Source organism: Notamacropus eugenii, chromosome 3, assembly GCF_028372415.1.
Source record: "Notamacropus eugenii isolate mMacEug1 chromosome 3, mMacEug1.pri_v2, whole genome shotgun sequence".
In the NCBI taxonomy this organism is placed as follows: domain Eukaryota; kingdom Metazoa; phylum Chordata; class Mammalia; order Diprotodontia; family Macropodidae; genus Notamacropus; species Notamacropus eugenii.
This window is the reverse complement of record NC_092874.1, coordinates 395,209,222-395,229,748: the sequence shown is the minus strand read 5'-3', so window position 1 is coordinate 395,229,748 and position 20,527 is coordinate 395,209,222. Positions and strand designations below refer to the sequence as shown.

General features: G+C 42.1%; 1 protein-coding gene across 5 annotated transcripts in view; it reads right to left on the bottom strand.

Annotated features, from left to right (window-relative positions):
- TECPR1 (tectonin beta-propeller repeat containing 1) overlaps positions 1-20,527 on the bottom strand; it is an 88,865-nt gene that overhangs the window by 12,578 nt on the left and 55,760 nt on the right. For all 5 annotated transcript variants that reach the window (XM_072597823.1, XM_072597822.1, XM_072597824.1 and 2 more), the window contains 8 exons: positions 18,290-18,417; positions 17,193-17,295; positions 14,593-14,689; positions 13,556-13,635; positions 9,834-9,890; positions 8,438-8,612; positions 7,261-7,396; positions 3,557-3,649 (listed from right to left, as the gene is read on the bottom strand). In XM_072597823.1, coding sequence (XP_072453924.1) covers positions 3,557-3,649; positions 7,261-7,396; positions 8,438-8,612; positions 9,834-9,890; positions 13,556-13,635; positions 14,593-14,689; positions 17,193-17,295; positions 18,290-18,417 — 869 coding nt within the window. The remainder of the gene's footprint in view (positions 1-3,556; positions 3,650-7,260; positions 7,397-8,437; positions 8,613-9,833; positions 9,891-13,555; positions 13,636-14,592; positions 14,690-17,192; positions 17,296-18,289; positions 18,418-20,527) is intronic.

Below are 20,527 nucleotides of genomic sequence, written 5' to 3'. Positions count from 1 at the left end.
CTATTATGTATTAAAAAGCCTGAATAAAAGAAAACAAATGGAAGAAAAGTGAAAAATAGCATATTTCAGTCTCTATTCAAACAACATCAGTTATTACTCTAGAGGCAGACAGCATGCTTCATCAGTAGTCCTTTGGAATTGTCTTTGATTGTTTGTTGTATTGCTGAGAATAGCTAAGTCATTCACCGCTCTTCACTGTATGATAATACTGCTATTGTGTACAATATTCTCCTGGTTCTGTTCACTTTGCGTCAGTTCATGTAAGTCTCTCCAGGTTTTTCTGAAATCATCCGGCTTGTCATTTCTTTCAGCACAATAATATTCCATCACAGTCATATGTACAGCTCGATTAGCCATGCCCCAATTGACGAGCATCTTTTTTTTGATTTCCAATTCTTAGCAACTACAAGAAAGAGCTGCTAGAAATCTTTTTGTACAAATAGGTTCTTTCCCTTTTTTTTATATCTTTGGGATATAGACCTAATAGTGATATTGCTGAATCAAAGGATATGCACAGTTTTATAGCTCTTTGGACAGAGTTCAATGGAAAAATTCTTAGCCAAACAAAGCATACAGATAAACACAAAAAGTAAAAGATAATTTTGACTGCGTACACTTCAAAGCCTTTTGCAGGAACACTCAATGCAGACAGAAGCAGAACGGGAAATATCTGATTCCCAATTGTGATGTACAACCTGTACAGGGAATTAACACTAATATACTGAGTCACTCCTTGATAAAGTGCCAAAGAATATGAACAGTTCTCAAAACATTATTCACAAATTACAAATGACCACATGAAAACATGTTCCAAATAACTAAGAAGAAAAATACAAATGAAAACAACCCTGAGGATGAACTTCACTCCATGCAAATTGGCAAAGATGAAAAAAAGATACGCTAACAGTTCATTCATGATGGGCTATGAGGAAATAGGCACATTGCTGGTGAATTCTACAGTGGTCAAATGATCTATAATTTACGCAGGAAAAGTGACTAAACTGCCCATACCTTTAACCCAGAAATATCACACCTGAGCATATATTCCAAAAGACAAAGAAGGAAAAGGTGTGGGTGTGTGTGTGTGTGTGTGTGTGTGTGTGTGTGTGTGTGTGTGTGTGTGTGTGTGTGTGTGTGTGTGTGTGTGTGTGTGTGTGTGAGAATACTCAGCAGTATTCTTTGTGGTAACAAAGAACCACAAACAAAGCAGGTGCCTATTGATTAGGGAAAGTTAAAAAGAATTTTTTTAAAGACTGGGTCTCCCTATTTTATCCAGGCTGAAAGTTCAGGGGCTACTAAGGCAACTGATCCTACTATTGATTGGCATGGGAGATTTGACTCTTTCTGATATAGGCTACTTCACCCCCCACAGACAACATGGTGGCCCACTACACCCAGCAACAGAAGCTCTCTTCACTGATGCTGAACCTACAGTGGACTGGAAAGTGTATACCCACTGCTGCTCATAACTCTTGAACTCAAGAGACCCACTAGCCCCAGTCTCCCTGGTAACTGGGATCACACCCAGTAAAATGTTTGTGTATGTTTTGTTTTTTTAATATCAAGGATTATTATGCAGGAAAAAATGTTGAATACTAGGAATTTAAAGAAATATGGGAAGATCTGTATGAAATGATCACAGGATCAAAGATTTATAATCAGAAGGGACCTTAGAAACCATCTAGTCCAATCTCTTTGTTTTACAGATGAAGAACAGATTTGCCCAAGGATATACAAGTGACAGAGGTGGGATGTGAATTCAAGTCTTCTGATCCCCAAATCCAGTCTTCCACTGTACCATGCTTCAGAGTGAAATGAGAGCCACCAAGAGAACAATATACAGAAAAACTACAACAATGGCAGTGAAAAGATCACTAAGAGGAAGCTAAACTTTGAGTAACAGGAAAAAATAAAGTCAGTCCCAGAGAAGAGAGAACAAAAAACATCTTCTCTCTCAAATAAAGAGGTGGGAAACTATTAGAACAGAATACACGGTGTCCCAAAAGTCTCAGTACCGTTTTACCTTATTAAAGCTTAAAGCTGACCTCAGACTTTGGGGACAATTTGTATTGTTTACATTGTCAAACACAAATCTTGCTTAATTGTTTTTCTTTGTACAAGGAATGATGGATGAAGGGAGAGAGGGAGAGGTGGAATGAAAAATGACTATGATGAAAAGACAAAAGGATTTCAATAAAATGTAAAAAAATTGGTCCTTTTCTAATTTACAATGAACTTGAAGACCTGACACTGCACAGAAGTGAGCATAACAGTATTTGTCATTAGGTGATACCCTGGCAACACATGGGTCTTTCTTAAGATTTCTTTCTAGGGTCACATCTTATCAGTGACCTGATCCCTCGGGGCAGTGAGGAGCACTGTTCTGGAGCGCTCATTAAAATCTGAGGAGGAACTAAGTCATTCAGCATCACAGAAGTTCTACTTGCTATAATCATGACTATCCATTAGAAAAAGCTTGCTAATTAGAGTCGAACTAGAAAAGATTCACAATCACTTGAGTGGTTTTCTTGTCATAAGGTTACTTTTGGGATACTTTTGACTCTGTTTAACTATTGGCAATATGGATAACCATAATTTCTAAAAAGCCAATAAAGAATTGTTTTTTTCAATATTTATAGCAACTCTTTTTGTGGTGGCTAAGAATTAGAAACTGAGAGATGCTCATCCATTGGGGAATGGCCAAACAAGTTGTGGTATATCATTGTGATGAATATCATTGTGCTACAAGAAATAACAAGCAGGATGGCTTCAGAAAAACCTGGAAAGACTTATCTGAACTGATACAAAGTGAAGTGAGCAGAGCCAGCAGAACGCTGTACATGGTCATAGCGATGATGTACAAAGAGAACTGTGAAGGATGTAGCAAGACAATCCCAAAGGATTCATGATGGAACGTGTTATTTCCCTGCAGGGAAAGAACGGATACTGTCTGAAAACAGACAGAAGCACGCTGCTTTTCTCTTTCTTTTTTTGTTCAAATGCTCCTATGTAAAATGACTAATATGGAAATGTTTTACATGACTGCACATGTATAACCTACATTGCATTGCTTACTGTCTCAGGGAGGAGAAAGGAAGGGACAGATTTGAAAGTCAATATTTTTTTTAAATATGTAAAAAATTATTTTTACATGTAATTGGGGGAAAAACACATTTTTTAAAAAATTGCTTTTTTCTAGCAACTACGTAAATAGTAATAATAACATACATTCAAAGAGTGCTTTTGATTTTTTCCAAAGCATTTTTCCATCTAATATCCCATCTGATCCTATAAAGTAGATAAGGCAGGTAACATCATTCCCATTTAAGGGAATTTAGGAAACTAAGGCCTCAATTTCCTCACCTGTTAAAAGGAAATAATACCACTTGACTGATTTGCTTACTCAAGTCATCAGCTAGTGTGGGCAGTGTAGAACTTAGAATCTCAGGCTCCTAACTCCCAGTCTGCAGCTTTTTACAAAAGATCCTATGTCCTCTCAAAGGCCTGTCACACTTTGGTGAACTGTAACAATTAAGATGAGTCAAAAACAACTTACCATTTTCATCTAGGGCATATACCGATGTCTGTCCCACTGATACCTGCTTTAATTTCTGCTTGGGAGGAGAAGGAATATGGTACCAACAATCCCCTAAAACAGAAATCCACTTTGTAAACGGCAGTTGAGAAATAACACAGCAGACTCACAGTTCTCCTACCCCATTCTAATCCCATACAACAACATTACTAAGAAGGTAGCCCTGTCAAAGGAGAGAATAATTTAAAGCTGTCTTCTTGTCCGTGACCTCAGAAAAATGGAAAAGGGAAAAAAGAGGTACAAATTGGGCATTAATTTTAGGGTTTAGGCTTTCCTTCCAACTCAATTTCTTTCCCACTCTCTCAGTTCCCTGTGACTCCCTACTCCTCCATTCTGAAGACCTTGTTCTCCTAGCCATGTTGGCATATGTGGACTTCTCTCACACTGTTCTTCCCCTACCTCCCTGACATTTCCCATACCCTTAATAAAGGACTCTATAAGGCTCTCTCTTTAATCCTCTGTGTTCTTTCTCAGTGATCTCATTCACTCATTCATGGTTTCAGCTAAGTGTAGGGCACCCAAATCTCCAGCTCCATCCTCTTTTCTAAACTCCAGACTTGCATAAGGTGCAGACCTGCACCTTAATGTGTCAAAATCTGTTTTTCCTCCTGACTTCCTTATTTCTACTAATGATACCAATTTAGTTTAGTAAACATTTACTAGATCCCTACTATAAAATAAGGGCGCATGCTTGATGGTAAGACAAAAACAAGAAATGACAAGAGTCCCTACCCTCAAGGACCTTAGAATCTAACTGTGGAGATACAGGATGTACACGTGTAAGTATGCCACAAGGAAGGGCCAAGCAGAGGGCAGGACAAAGGGCTTTATTGTTATGATTGGATGCGAAACCTGGAAGTAGTCAAAGATCACTCAACAAGCCTTTACTGAGCTCCTCCTGTGGGCCAGGCACTGGGCTAGGTGCAGGGGATATAAAAACACAAACAATCCCTACTCTCAGGGATCCCTGGGAGGGGGAAGGATATATGGGGGGGACATCTGGAAACAAAACAAAAACCTAATGGATCAGAGTTCCAGGGAATGCACTGGAAAGAGAAGCGCAAAGACAGGAACTAAGAGGGGCTGGGAGAGATGGGAATAAGAATGCAAGGCAGTGGGGGACAAGAGGGCTGGAACTTGTTAACACCGAGCAAGGGAAATAATACTGAGTAGAAAGAAGCTTACAGAATAAATCAGCCTCCAGGTTACAACCAGAACTTTCCCTCATCACCCCTCCATGTCCTGTAGGTGGCCAGGTCCCATCAAGCTCACCCTTACAATGTCCCTCAGAGTCATCCCCTTCCCTCTAAGATAAGGCCTTCATGACTTCCTTGGCCTCCCTGCCTCGGTCTCTCCCTTCTTCAACTTATCTTCTATATGGCTGCCAATAGATATTCCTAAACTGCAGGTCGGACTCCAGCATTTCTCAGTTCAAGAAGCTTCAGGGTGCTTCCACTGCTTTTTATAATAAAAGTATAAATTCCACTTTGTTTGGCACTGAAAGTTCTTCATAATCTGGTCCCAGCCTATCTTTACAAGATAATTATACCTTATTCTCCACAGAACAGTCCACGCTCCAGTCTATTCTACTGGCCATTCTCCAGACATAGATTCCATCTCTCTCCACCATGTCTTTGCCTAGAGCCCTTCCTCCCTGGCATGCTCTCCCTTCTCACCTCTGTCTTTTGGAATCTCTAGCTTTCCTCAAGGCCCAGTTCACAAAATCTATCATGGTTCCCCCAATTGTTTTCGGAGGGAATGATGTTGTCCCCAGTTACTGTGTATTTATTTTGAAAATATCCTACATTTACTTATCTACAAACATGGTACATCCACCCAGTAGACTGTAAGCTCCCTGAAGGCAGGGACTTTCTATTTTTTTCTTTGTATGTGTAGGGCCTTGTATAGTATCTAGCACATAGCAGGTGATTTATAAATACTTGCTGACTGACTAACTGAACGTCAGTGTGATGGTGGCTTTTCAGGACCCTACCTCCCAGGAGATACCCTCTCTTATGCTTGAAGCCTCAGAGAAGGATCCTTTTTACTTCTTCTCCCTGGATATCCAATGAGTCACCAAAGTCTTTTAGATTTTCTCTTTACAGTAACTGTTCACTCTCTCTGTTACTGCCTTAGTTGAGGCCCTCATTTTGGAACACTACAATAGTTTACCAACTTACCTCCAGTCTCTCCTTTGGCATTCTATCCAACACACACTTATGCCAGACTAGTCTTTTTTAATAGATAACTGATCATACAATTTTTCTCTTTAAAACTCTTAAATGGCTTTCATTTGCCCCCAAACTAGAGAGATGGCCAGACTGCAGAGGGTCTGGCATTCTAGGTCCACCACACTTTGGCTCCAAATGACATTTCCAGCCCCACTATGACCCTGTGGTCACAGGCACCTTCCACTTCTCCCGTTCCCCCAACCCTAACGCAAGTTAAGCTAGTTTTTCTTTAAAAGGTATTGAAAACATCCTCAAGATTTGATTGGCTCAGGGGATTAAAGGTTCAGGCTACTGACACTGCCTTCTGGTCACCTGAGTACAAAACAGCTGAGAGGAGTTCCAGGCACGCTCTGATGCTTGACTGCTGGAGCACGATGAGCAGCTAACTCAAACAGAGGAGCTTTGATCAGCTTACTCTCCTCTGGGTGTCATCCGTGCACAGCCTTGCTGAATACCCTGTTATGGCTAAGTATATTTTCTGTTAACTGCTACATGACCTTCAAGGGTCTCACTTCATTCCAATATCAAATATAAGGTACTGGGGAACTGGTCTGAGCCAGGCCAACCCAGAACAGGCCCTTCTATACCCAACACTCCAGCCAAACCGAACTGTTTGCATTCTCTGACAACATGCTGCAGCAGCCTTCATTTGTGCCTTTTCTCTCTTGCTGCCTATCCTGAGAATGCCCACGACCATCAACAAGGCCTACTGCCACTCTGCTTTGAAAGCCCAGCTTAAATGCTACTTCTTGACCCAAAGACATTTCTGGGATGCCCCCAGCTAGGAATCAAACTCTCTCTTCTCTAAAATCATGCGGTGCTTAGGGTCTCTCTCATACTCTAAGTACACTTTTGCTCTGAACTGTATGTGGTTCTGTATAGGTATTACTTTACCAGACTGTAACCTCCTTGAGGGAAAGGCATCACCTCATATTCATCCTTGGATTCCCTTTTGGGCCCAACCACACAGTGTCTCAACCACCGTGAGTACTTGATAAGTATCTACTGAATGAATGACCACTCTTTGACAAGGCATTATTATCAAATCACTGCTCTCTCTTTCTACCTTATAAAAAAATCCCAAATGAATCAGAGACCAGGGACCAGGCTCAAGTGGCCAGTTGTTACGATCGGTGACTTTTTTCTTTGCAGGGAAGTCAAAAGCAAGATGCTGATTCAGACAACATTAGGATATAACCACTAAGAGTGGGCAAAGTTTGGGGCAATTTTCAGATTATCTGGGAAACATCTATCTATAAAACTGGGTAAGGGACAGAAGGATTTCCTTAGGCTAAAACAGAATCCATCCCAAGAAGCTTTCTGAGCCTTTCACGATGTCCACACCTTGATGGCACACCTACTGTGTGGTAAGGAAGAGGATACAAGATGACAGCTAGTTTTCCTCTGGTCCTGCTTGGACATAGCTGCACTTACCCGCTGGCTGCTTGGGGGACACAGAGCCTCTGTAGAATGCTGAGCCGTCTCTAGCCACAGCCCAGACCTGGTAAAAAGCCCCGACAGAGACTGAAATGAAGGGCTGATCCGTGCCAACATGCAGCCAGGATGAACCCTGGGTAATTTGAGAGAAAGAACATTTTTGAAAAGGACCAGACTCAAGGGGAGTCTAACCCACAGGGACTAGGGGTCACCAAGGCATGCAGGTGGCAACTAAGGTAGTGTCAGAGCTTCGTCTGAGAGTTACACAACCACAGTGGGACAGCTTCTCCCAAGGAAGTCAGGAAAACTTGCACAATGCTAGTTCGCTGATGCAGAATTTCCAGGGATTAAACGGGTCACTGTTATTCCTCCTGTCACTTGGAAAAGTACAGGGCCTATCCAGCTGTGAAGGACAAGACCTGTCAAGTATGACCCTAGGGACATTATTAAACTAAGTCCTTATTCTTTCTTGGAAGCCATTTGATTGGTTTAGAAGGGACACTGCTTCCAGGGAGAAATCTTATATTCAGACCTCCAAAAGTGATGTCCCCTTTTCTCCTCCACCATGTCCAGCACAAGGCCTTGAGGCAGAACCCACATGTGAGCACCTACGTTTAACTGCAAGCTTAGCCAGTTTTTCTGTTGTATTCCTGAAGTTTCTGTTTGTTCTGTTGGATCATTTTTAAAAAGAGGAATTGTCTATCATTACAAACTTTCCTTATTTACCAGCTGACGGACTCCAGATATATGAGACCGGTGTAGAAAGAACTGTGGCCTGAGAGTGAAAAGTTTGTCTTCTAGTTCCACCCCTTCCTCTAACTGGCTGTGTGACTTTGGTCAAGTCCCTTCATCTCTCAAGGCTTCCATTACCTCAGGACTGGTAAAAGGAGGACAGGTCCAGACAATATGTAAGATGCCTTTCAGCTGTAACATTTTATAACTCTACATAAATCCAGTGAAAGCCTAGGAGGGAGAGCTGCCCCTGTTTTCTGTAATCTACTTGGTCCAAAAGATCTTCCCGTGGGGAGTACTTGAAAAACCTGCCCCCAAGCTCGACACCTAGACTTCTCTAGGAGCAAGCCCTGGACATCAAATCAGAATTGCTAAAAGGGATTGTCCCGCTGTGAGAAAATTACATAGAGAAGTGAACCAAAGGGAAGAGAAAGGATCTTACCGCTGGATTGAGCTCTGATACACCCAGCCTACAGAGAACATCCCCCTTGTCACTGATGGCCCAAAGGGCAATTGAATCCTTGCTGCCTTCCTCACAACCAGGGATGATGGAGACATCCCAGAGAGAGATGGGGGCAACTTCCAACCAGGGCCCACTGGTCACCAGCTTACATTTCCTGAGCATCAGAGGAAAAACAAAGCACAAAATCATGAGGTCTAGGTCTGCTTTCTTGCAAATACACGGACCTCGGAAGGTCTGTTTCATTTTTTTATCCCCGACATAAGAACCATGAGAGAGGCAGCATGGTGTAGTAGACAGCTGGCCCTGGAAGACTTGGGTTCAAGTCCTGCCTTTGTCACACACTGACTGCATTACTCTGGGTAAGTCCCAACCTCTCAGGACATCAGGCAACTCTCTACGACTATCAGTTGCAGAGAAGGTACTGACCAGTGATGGTAGAAAGGGTTCTTCGCTATATCAGTGAAGTCAAAAGTCCAATCTCTACCCTAAAAACCATGACTTAGAAAAGAGGGCTGATGTAGGCTGGGTTTTTTATTGTTTAACAATTTGGGCCAGAATCTACAAGCTTACAATCAGGGAAGATGATGTCACCCAGTCATAGGCCATGCTAGGCAAGTTGGTCAAACTGGATTCTGTCACTTCTATTGGGTTTCCTGGCTCTTCTGATTAATATCATACAAGGGAAGCAATGAAGAGGCAGCAGGAGCTAAATCCCCAGTGCCTAGCATGTTGTGCTGTCGTTCAGTCATGTCTGACTCTTTGTGGACCATAATACCCCGATTTTCTTGACAAAAATACTGGAGTAGTTTGCCATTTCTTTCTCCAGTGGATTAAAGCAAACAGAGGTTAAGTGACTTGTCCAGGGTCACACAGGCGGGAGCATCTCAGGACAGATTTGAACTCAGGTCTTCTTGACTCCCAGTCCTAATGCTCTATCTACTGAGCCATTTAGCTGACTCCACCCAGCACAGTGAGTATTTACAGTGAGTGTAAATACTTGAGTGACTGAGGAGACCTTGGGAGCAGACGCTCCCAAAGTTTTGTGGCTGTTCTCTAGCTTGCTCCTGCCTCTAATGAGATCTCAACTACTCTTGGAGCCCCGGCCCTGCTCTGCCCACAAAGAGCACAGTCAGACTGTCACATTTCTCCTATTTGTTCTTCAAAATAAACACTTGAGAAAACAACGGAGCAATGGGGACCTAAGGGCATTTCCTGGTTTGACATTTACTTTGATTCCATTTCCGCCTCCAATTTGCTCTCTCCTGGTCAAAAGATTTCTTTCAAAAAGGGATGAGAAGCCAGAGAATTCTCTAAAGAATTCCCAGCAGTTGGAGTACAAAATGCTACCCATCCTTCTTTGGCTCCCCACTATTACCTTGCCCATCGTCTTCGTCTGACAAAATCCTTCATGGTTTTGTATCCATGATAAGACCTGTGGACAGAAGGAGAACTTTTAATACAGCTTAGCTTCAAAATCTATTTTCCTCAAACAACTTGGTGGTTGTGAGATACTTCTCCTATAAGTACACACTCTTGCCCCCTCCCTTGGTCAGCTAGTTAATTATAATCACTTACTGAGTATTTACTATGTGCAGAGCCCTGTTCTAAATCCTATAGGAGACCCTGAAGTAGAAGATATGAGTCCTGCCTTTAAGATACTTACAGTCTATACAAGCATTTAATATTCATTTAATGCTATGAGAACACCAACATGTCCATAAGCACAAAAATGAAAAAATCCAAACTGAATGTTCATTTGTGGAAAACAAGGCTAATTAGAGAAGTGATTCTCTTTCTTCCTGGGAAGTTTTAAGAGTCCTTTTAAACTTAGGAAGGGGGACCATTCTGCAATCCTTACATCTATCCTTAGAATCCTGACTAAAGGAAAGTTATTAATAGGTCTGCTCCTGAAGGGAAAGGGCCATCTTAATTTTATCTTTGTATGCCCAGATTCTAACACAGTTATTGGCACACAGGAGGCATTTAAATACTCACTGAAATGAGTAAGATTCACATCAGAGTACGGTCACATCAAAAACTTGAAAACTAACTCTGGGGCTCCCAAAGTGACTGTGGTTTTCTTTTCTCTTAACTGTGGATCCCTCCCTGCCTCTCTCTTTTCGCTCACCTGAAAAGCTAAAGGACCATTCCTTGGGGCCAGCCTTGACCTCTAGTAACCACCATTTGTTTATTTAGTTGGCTCAATTCACCATCTGTCCATGGGTTAGCATGGTAAAGTGGACAGAGAAAGCACTGGACTCAGTCAGAGGATGGAGGCTTGAGTCTGAACCCTCACTCTTCCTAGCTGTATGACTGTGAACAAGTCACTTAAGCTCTCTTGATATTTGACTTCATAATCCACAGAATGGGAATCAATCAACAATCACTTATTAAGCAGTTTCTGTGTGCCACACTGCCCTAGGAGCTGGGGATACAAAAACATAGCTGATGTTCTATAGAGAGACAACATGTATACTCAGAAGAACACGTGCTTCTATCACAGGGTTTTTGTGTAAGAAAAATGCTTTGTAAACCATGAAGTGTTACTGCAATGTAGAATGTGATCATTAATCAGGAATGGAGTTCTATTTTTCTTTCTTTCACACAAAGTTATTCTTTGTTTTGTGACCTATCTGCAAAATCCAGGAACCCTAAGAGGACTGGACATTTTTCAGAAGACAATTAGCCCCTTGGGGGGGTAGGGAGATGAAGATGTCCAACAGGGGGATCTAATAGTCTGCACAATTTTAATGGGGACCAAGTTTCTGAACCCAGTTCCCAAAGAGAGTAGTTCAATGGACTCCAGCAGCTTCCTATTGCCTCTAGGATAAAATGTAAAACTCTGCTTAGCTTTTAAGCCCTACAAAACCTGTTCCCAGTCTATCTTTCCAGCCTGTCCCCTTGCACTGTGCAATCCAAGCAAAGTGGCATGTTTTGTGCTCCTCACACTGACAATTCCATCACCTGTCTCTGAGCCCTTGATCATCCCCCCCACGCTTAGAATGTCTTCTCTTTCCTCTATCTCATCAAGTCCCTCTATTCCTTTAAGATGCAGCCACTCAAACACCATCTTGGTTCTTCCTGATTTCCCCAAATGCTAATGCCCTCCTCCCCAAATACCTACTACTTAACTAATCTGGATATATTTATATTTATGCAATTTCTATTTATATATGTATGTGGAGTCTTTTCCATGGACATGTTAGCCCCTTGCAAGATGGCCATGTCTCATTCTTTGTACTTATATGCTCAGTGCCTAACACTGGTGCCTTGCACAGTGCAGATTCTCAATAATACTCGCTGAATTAATTTGATTCCATAGCCACAGACTGCAGCCCTGATCTCTTATTGACTGTCTTGGGTATAAAGGGGAACAGGCTGAATGAAGAGTAAGAGATGTGGAATGAGTCAGCCCCACTAGGGGATGATGCCTCAAAGAATATGTCTTATGGAGAGTGGGTCAGAAGTGTCACTACAAAGAAAAGCTCATGTTATTTTTGGACAAGTAGTATTTTGGCATTGTCAGTAGAGTCGGCATTGAAACCAGGAAGAACTGTCTTTGTCATCCTAGGCAGGTCATTTAATCTCAGAGTATAAGGCCTCTCTTTAGAACTTTATGTTGCATTGAAGGTGCTGACCTGTACTAGGAGAGGGAATTTCCTCATCTGGGCATTCTCTCTAAAAATGAAATCATAGGTCCTGTTCCTAGCCTATTTTTCTATATTGAAGATATATACTGACTACTCACTCGCTATGGCAGCCATGACAGTAACGATTCTCATGGGAAATCTTTTCTACTAGGAAGCTCCTTCAGAACTGTGACTGGATCTTCAGGGCAGTTCTTTTTTAAAATTTTCTTTTTAGCTCTCAACATTCACTTTATAAGATTTTGAGTTCCAAACTTTTCATGTTCCCTCCCCTCCCCAGATGGCATGTAATCTGATATAGGCTGTACTTGTACAATCATATTAAACATATTTCCACATTAGCCATGTTATGAAAGAAGAATCAGAACCAAAGGAAAAAACCACAAGAAAGAGAAAACAGTATACTTCAATCTGCATTCAGACTAAGGCAGCTCTTTCCAAACAGGACTTTCTATCTAATATCATTTGCTTTTCCCTATGTAGTTCTTCATTTCAATTTCACCCAGTTTTCGATCAAGTAACACATGTGAGAACCACCTAGTAGACACTACCACATATCCAAGAGCATAAACTGACTGAGCACACAGGAAATACTGAATGTTTCTGGACAGACAGAGGCTATTTTTCTTTCTCCACCTTCCTCTGAACAGCTGGAGCTGCAGGGCTTCCCTCCTTTTCCTGCTCAAGCAATCTGAATCCACTCTTGCTCACTCTTTAGTTTACTAACAAATTGTAATTGTCCACAGCTGCTGCTGCTAGGGCTGAGCTTCCAGTGTCTGAGCCAGTCTAGGGAATGAATTGTTTGAGTTTTTTTAAGCTTAAAAGGTTAACATACAAGCCACTAATATATGGCATTTAAGGATGATCCTGAAATGCTTCCTACAATCTCACAAGACTAGACCTACAGTGACTTTCTGAGGCCTTTAAATAGCAGGATATCAATTCCCATGATTACATGGTAGAGCAACAGGACTTTGGAGGAAGCGGGGGAGAAGCAAGAAGAGTTGACTTAATTACTTAAATATTCAATATTTAACTACATGAAGGGTTTTTATGAGAAATCGCAAATGAGATAATTTATATAAAGTACTTTGAAAACCTTAAAGAATTATAAAAATGCTAGCTTATTAAAAGTCTGTTGACCAATCTGTTTATGTTCACGAAAGCATGAACAAGGGAAAATGGACTTAAATTGAATCTGGAGAAATTTTGGCTACACAGAAGGAGAAAGTTCATGACAATCAGGGGAAAAGACACTACGATGGGTCTCTGAGTAAAAGTATGGAGTCTCTACAACACACCTCTGCCTCCTCAGAAATCTTTAATAAGGGAAGATTTAGTCAGTCAGCTGCCTGAGGACATTAACCTCTAGATGTCACTTTTAGTCTTATAAATCAGCGGTTTCCCAGTAACATTTCACTATACCCATCTGGAAATGGAAAATGCTCACGATGGAAAGTCACTTGCATACTGCCATCCTTCTCGATCAGTTCCACCAGAAATGTTGAAGTCAATATACCAGTCAGAAACCTAGAGGAGAAAGAAAATGCTATTAGGAGCTCTTCTCCTTTCCTCAAGTCCTTCCTATACAGGGTGCCCATCAAGAGAAGAATGGATAAACAATTTATGACACAGGATATATGGGATATCACTACACCATAAGAAATGATGAAAGGGATGGTTTCAGAAAAACCTGAAATACTGGCCTGAACTGATGCAGAGGGAAGTGAGTAGCAGAGTCAGAATAGCAATGTACATAGTAACAACACTGTAAAGACAAACAACCTTTAAAGACGTGAGAACTCTAATCAATGTAATGACCAACCATGACTCTAGAAGACAGAGGCTGAAGCAGGCTACCCCCACCTCCTGACAAGGGAGCTGCTATAGACTCAGCGTGCAGAAGAAGACATGGTTTTTTGGACTGGCCACTGGGAAGTATCTGTTTTGTTTGACATGAATATTTGTTACAGGAATTGGGTTTTGTTTGTTTTCAGTGAAGGGAGGAGAGCAAGGTGGGAGAGAAAGTAGATTTTTACTAATGAAAAAAATTAGATTTTAAAAAATGATGAAAAGGATGGTGTCAGAGGTAACCTGGGAGCACGTATATAAACTGAGGTAGAGGGAGTGAGCAGAATCAAGGAAGTTTACATAACAGTAAAGATAAAGAGCTTTGAAGGACTTAACTCTGATGGATGCAGTGACTAATCACAACCCTAGACGACTCTCAGTGAAGAATGCCACCCACCATCAGACTGGGAGGTGATGGAGAAAGATAAGATGCACATTTTTGGATGTGACCAAAAAAGGAATCTGTTTTGCTTGCCTGTGCACATTTGTTCCAATTGCAAGGATTTTGTGGCTGTTTTTTCAATTGGAATGTGGAAAGAGGACAAAACAAATTTAAATTAATTTTTAAAAATTCTTCCTTGAGCAAGCATTACTTTGCTAAGTCAGATGACATGAAATGCAGAGCCCAGGACTTACCCATGTCCAATGGAGGGAAGGAGGCTTGGTGTTGGCCTTTGTGCATTCTTGCAGCCCAGTCACATCACTCCACATGTAGCGGTCAGTGGGCAGACCCCTGCCATTAGGCAATAAGAAGAGATAAAATACTCAATGGAGACCTTCAAAGGGTCTCCAAAGCAACAGGAAAAAAACGACTCACCACACTCTTCCTTACATTCCCTGTCTTAACACACCTACTGTGAGATGCCCCCAAACATGAACATCTGGACACATGACGTACCTAAGTCATACGCCAGGCTATTCCTGGAGGCTGGGTAACCTATCTTCCTCAAGTCACCTCCAAAAGGAGGGGAGAAGAGGAAACAGAGGTTACTAGTTCACAACATGCCGGATCATCAGTGCAGATGAGCTCCTATGATGTGACCTGCATGATGATTATGGCTAATACAGCTCCTAGGGCCCACTCCACTTTCTGCATCCCTCCTAAAACAATGAGACAGTTAGAATCCCAATCCTTGTTTCCCATTCAAGCCGGAAAGACTCTCAGTGCCAGGGACAATTTGCTGGCACTCTCTAACCTGATATCTAAGAAACTCTAAGGGAAGTTATAATATATAGACATTTTGTTCAATAATTTTGGAGGGAGCCGAGGTACTTTACAAGTCAACACAGCTGCTCCTGCTGTCTCCTCTCATGGATTTAAAACAAAGCAAAACTAATTTAATCCTCAGAAACCACAGGGTCCTTCTTTTCTTTAAGGCTCATGCTGCTGACTCTGTAAACAAGATGACTGAAAGGGGCAAACCTCACTCTTCCCAACTTTCATGATTATAAGGCTTCCACTTCAATCCAGAGTTGAATAAACAGGTGGCCATCCCAACCTCTTTTCTCCACCTCCGTGGGCTCTATATCCCTTCCTCCCTGGAGTAATGGCCTCCTGCCACCGGTGCATGCCTCTCCCTCGTTACGAGGGCTTTATGTGCTCTGCTTCGTTAAATTATACTGTCACTATCTAGCGTAGGCTGGTGGATAAAGCTCTGGTTACAGATCTTGCTATGTAACTTTATATCACTTACCCTCTCTGAGCCTCAGTATTTTTCTCTGTAAAATGGGGATAATAATACCTGCCCCCTTTCTCCTTCTCAGGGACGAGAATTGATATTAGTAGAAAAAATGCTTCAGGATAACAGAAAGGTAATAGACTAAGGATGCAGAAATGACTAGTGCAGGAAGTGGTTTGCTTAACTATGTATGTTCAGGGTTTTTTTCTTTCATTTTCTTAATGGGAAGAGAGCACTAAAAAAATCACTTTCGGGTCCCGTGAGGGTATGAGGAAAAAAAAAAAGTAAAATTTGGTTTTTTAAAAAAATGCCTACAACTTAAACTCTTTAAAAAAGTAATGTATTATAGGAATCTAAGACTCAGAAGAACTAACACTGGTGATGGGGATATCACAAACATTTATGGTTAGCAGCATCTGTCTAATATGGGGCATCCCCAATGTCTTAGTAAACTAAATGTACTAAGACTTTTGGGACACCCTGTATGAAGACAGCACATAGCATGGTACAGTGGATAGAGGGCCAGTATTCAAGGTGAGAAAAGCTAGATTCAGGTCTTGCCTCTGACATACACTGGATGTATGATCACAGGAAAGTTACTTAACCCTTCAGAGGTCCTCTCTAAGGGGTATCTCTCTAAAGGTATAAAGTTACAACTCAGTTTCCTGTCTGTATCAGTAGAGGGAATTTCCACACCAGGGAGTTCCTCATGCCAATGGAATCATAGTTCTGGACCACCTCCCTCCCTCCACCCACCACCCAAATAAATTTCAGAGGAAATGACAGAAATATATCCATGTAATAATACTTCCAGGGCAGCATGGTATAACTGATCACGTGTTAAACTTGGACTCAGGAAGACCTCAGGGTTCAAGTCTAGTTTCAGATACATTACTAGTTATATATATCACTTAACTTCTATGTGTCTTGGCCTCCCTAGGACTCACCTACTACGTCACAGACAGTGCAATCTGTTTCAGTGAACGTTGAAGTTGCTAAGATGATTTAATCAGAGATCTTTAAAGGATTTAATAATACTGCCATGATTTCATTTGAGTGTGTATTTGTTACACCAAAATACCTCAAAGTCCCTCTATGACATGGTAGATGGTCTTTGAGAACTTCAGTGACTAAAAAATTATTCACCCTATGGTCACCCTCCTGATGGTCTTTTCAGTACTTAATGAGGCCTATGCACAGTCTGTTGCTGGGCCCAAATTCCAAGTCTTTCTTCTCACACACACTGGCTATGTGACCATGAGCAAATCGCTTAGGCACTCAGGGGTCTAGATAATTCTAAGACCATTTGTGGCAAAGAAGATTCAGACCTACTTTGATAGAGGGAGTTTTCTTACCTGGAAGTGCCCTACACCATTGAAAACACAGGTCCAGTTCCTCTCCCAAAGATATAAGTATGAGAATATAGGCAAACCTGAAGACAAACCTTGGTTCTCAGAAGAGGGGAAACACATCCCAGGTCTTTCTGTCTGACATTCCTAACCCCTGCCTGTAAGTCTGTGGTGACCATTCTCTTTTTTGCTGCTACCTGTACCTCACCTGCTGGTATAGCCCGTGACAGGATTCCAGCGCTGGTTTTCATAGATGTAAACACATTTGACATCTGACTGCATGTAGATGTTACTGGTACTGCTGGCCAGGCCTGAAGAGGAAATATCCTCCGTGAATTAAGTGTCAGGCAACACTCCCTGCCCCCGCCCCAGCTTCAGGTCCACAGACAGATACCTGCCAATGGAAAACAGGCTTAACCTGCTACTGCTAAGAACATAAGGTTCTATTCTCAGGCTTTTTTCATTTCAAAGGCAGCAGAGGTTACAGGCTTGCCTGTGCTTACCTGAAAATAATGCATTTTGTTTTACATGTGCCCCAGAGGGCTGGATCTGTGCCTTACATGTATTCCCCCTCCAGAACACTGGCCCACAGTTGGTACTGAGCCCACCTAACCAGCAGTGTGGAGCAGTGGAAACAACAATGGCTGAGAGCAAGGGGACAGAGTGTCTAGGGCCAGCTCAGTCACATGCTTGCTGCTCACCCTTAGGCAAGTCACCTGAGCTCTCTGTGCCTCAGTCCCCTCACCTGTTAGGAGAGGAGAATGTTAGACTAGAGAATTTCTAAAGTCCCTTTTCCACTCTAAAATCATATGTTCCTACAAAGCTTACTTTTACTCAGCATATCAAAGTATCTGAAAGCAAAGACTTGCCCAACTGGTTGGGAAGAAAATAAAGTCATTCTTCACAGTTCTTTCCAGAAACATAACCACTCAGGCAGTCTGAAGGAGCAGTGATGGTGAGGGGGATTCACTGATAGGGTAGAAGAGAGGCTGAGGCCCTGAGATGTCCCAGGAGGCAAATGCCGTAGCACTGGGACTCTGCTTCTTTTCCCCTTCCTCATCTCAGCCAGGAGGTTGGCGTCTCTGAAGGTCACCTGTCAACCAGCTGTTTGCTAGAGAGTAAACATCACAGCAGCAGCAAGAGTTCAGGCATTTGGTAGGAAAACAAAACGGGGATTAACCAGGGAACAAACACACCGCAGACCAGCTAAAAAGGGACATGGTAAGCTGCATGGCTTCATCAGCAAACAGGAGATGAGACCTTGGTGACCCACACTGAACAGCCTGGAGATGAGTCCTTGCTTACCTTGAAAAAAGCCTCCACCGTATCCTCCAGTGTACACCCAGGCTGTGTGATCATAACCAATGCCCCATACAACACCATGGCTGTTACACTCCACTACCCGAAGGTGGCCCCCAATCTGACGCCAAAACCTAAGAGAGAATGAATGACAAGAAACACACTTTAACCTCCTAACATCCTTAACCTGTCAACCAAGATCCCAGGAGTCTGAGCAAGCAGGAAACACTCATTATGAATCCATGACAGGGGGTTGGTTAGAAGGTAAAGTTTAGAAGGGTCAGGCCATGAATGTCAAACACAATGGTATCCAATTTACGGATGGGCCAAAGCTCTCCTTATGAAAATACCACGTGATAGGTTAATATTATTTCACAAAACATGGAATCAAAGCTTTTAAAAAATGAAATGGTGTCATGTTTTCAAAGTACTCTGTGAACTAAGTGGTAAATTCATATGCGTTTGATGTCCTTCTTCTTAAAGGACATGCAATTGGCTCTTGAAAGTACGAACAGGATGACAAAACAAAGGCTGTGGAGGAAGGAGACGAGGAAGAGGTAAGCAACATTTTGGGGCATGCCTGTTAGCTCCTATGAACTGGAAAAGACTCCCAATTCGAGAGTGCTTCAAATTAATTTAGAGCTTGGTAGGTAGCCTGCACTCACTATTAGACCTGGCCTGACCTTGGAAAAGAGGGGAGAAAATAAGTATTTCTATAGTGCTTACTATGTGCCAGGCACTGTGCTAAACATTTTATAATTATCTTATTTGATCCTCAGAACAACCCTGCAAGACAGGTACTCTTATTATCCCCATTTTACAGTTGAGGAAACTAAGGCAAACAGAGGTTAAATGACTTGCCCACGGTCTCGAAGCTAACAAGTGTCTGAGGCTGTGTTTGAATTCCAGTCTTCCTGAGTCCAGGCCACCTGGTTGCCTCTTGGGACCTCCGTTTTCTCATCTATAAAATGAAAGAGTTAGACTCAGTGGTCTCTAACATCCCTTTCAGGTTTAAATTTATAATGTTACGATGCAGCTGGATGATATGCTAGGACTATGGCTTTTACTTTTCCATCCACTGCAAAACTTAGTAATAGTGGCAAGTAGTAGATGTTGAATAAATGTATATTTAGTTTACTAAAGGCATTAACCTACTAACTGGTAGTATGTAAAGGTGCTGGACTTGGAGTCAGGAAGACATGAGTTCAAATTCATCCTCAGACACTTGCTAGCTGTGTGATACTAGGCAAGTCACCTCAGTTTCCCCATTTGTAAAACAGGTATAATAATAGCACTTATAAAATTGTGGTAAGAATCAACACACAGTGCTTTGCAAAACTTGAAGGAAAGCTATTAACCAGAATAATGAGGAGTCAGTCTCTTGCTATACAGATACTGCTGAGAGACAGAGAGGGAAGGAAGTAACAGCTAGTCTTGGATTCTGCTGCCCCAGCGACAACCAATCCTGAGAGACCCTACCAACAAGCAAGGTCAGAGATTATTCTTGGGGACATTTCAGGACAATGTCTACTCTGCCTGTGAATATGCCCTGCATATTCCCACCTCCATGCTCTTGCACTTTATGTATTTATGCCTAGAATTCCCTCTATTCCTCACTACCTATTCAGGTTCTACTGGATCCTTTGGAGCCCAGAGCAAGACCCATCTCTTCCACTAAACAGTCCACTAAATGCCAGTGACCTCTGTCTGGTGAACTCCCACATCTCAGCAGCTTTAGAAAGACAGGATAACACCTGATTTTCCTTTACACCCTATACCACACTAACCACTCTGGCTCACCCACAGCAGATTAGTGCTAATTAATCAAAAACCTAATGGGGTAACATAAAATATCAAGAACATATCAGTAGGAATTAGCTTATCTGATGAAAGTCTTGGCAACCATGGTGTTGTGGAACAAACACCAGGTTTGGAAAAAGGACAGAGAAGCTGGGTTTGAACCCTGGCTCCATAGCAAGCATAGTCCAGTGGAAAAAAAGTCACATGGCTCTGGTGTCAGAGGGCCTGGGTGACCTTGGGCAAGCTGTTTCATCTCCCCAGGCTTCAGTTTCCTGTTCTATAAAATGAGGGAGGGGAGGGTAGGCTTGTGGCCTCTGAAAACCCTCTCAGACCCAGGGACATGGTCAAAGCAGTCCATTCTCCTCTCTGAACTTCAAATTTTTTATTTGCAAAATGAGGAGGTTGAACTAGATCATCTCTAAAGACCCTTCCAATCCTAAATCT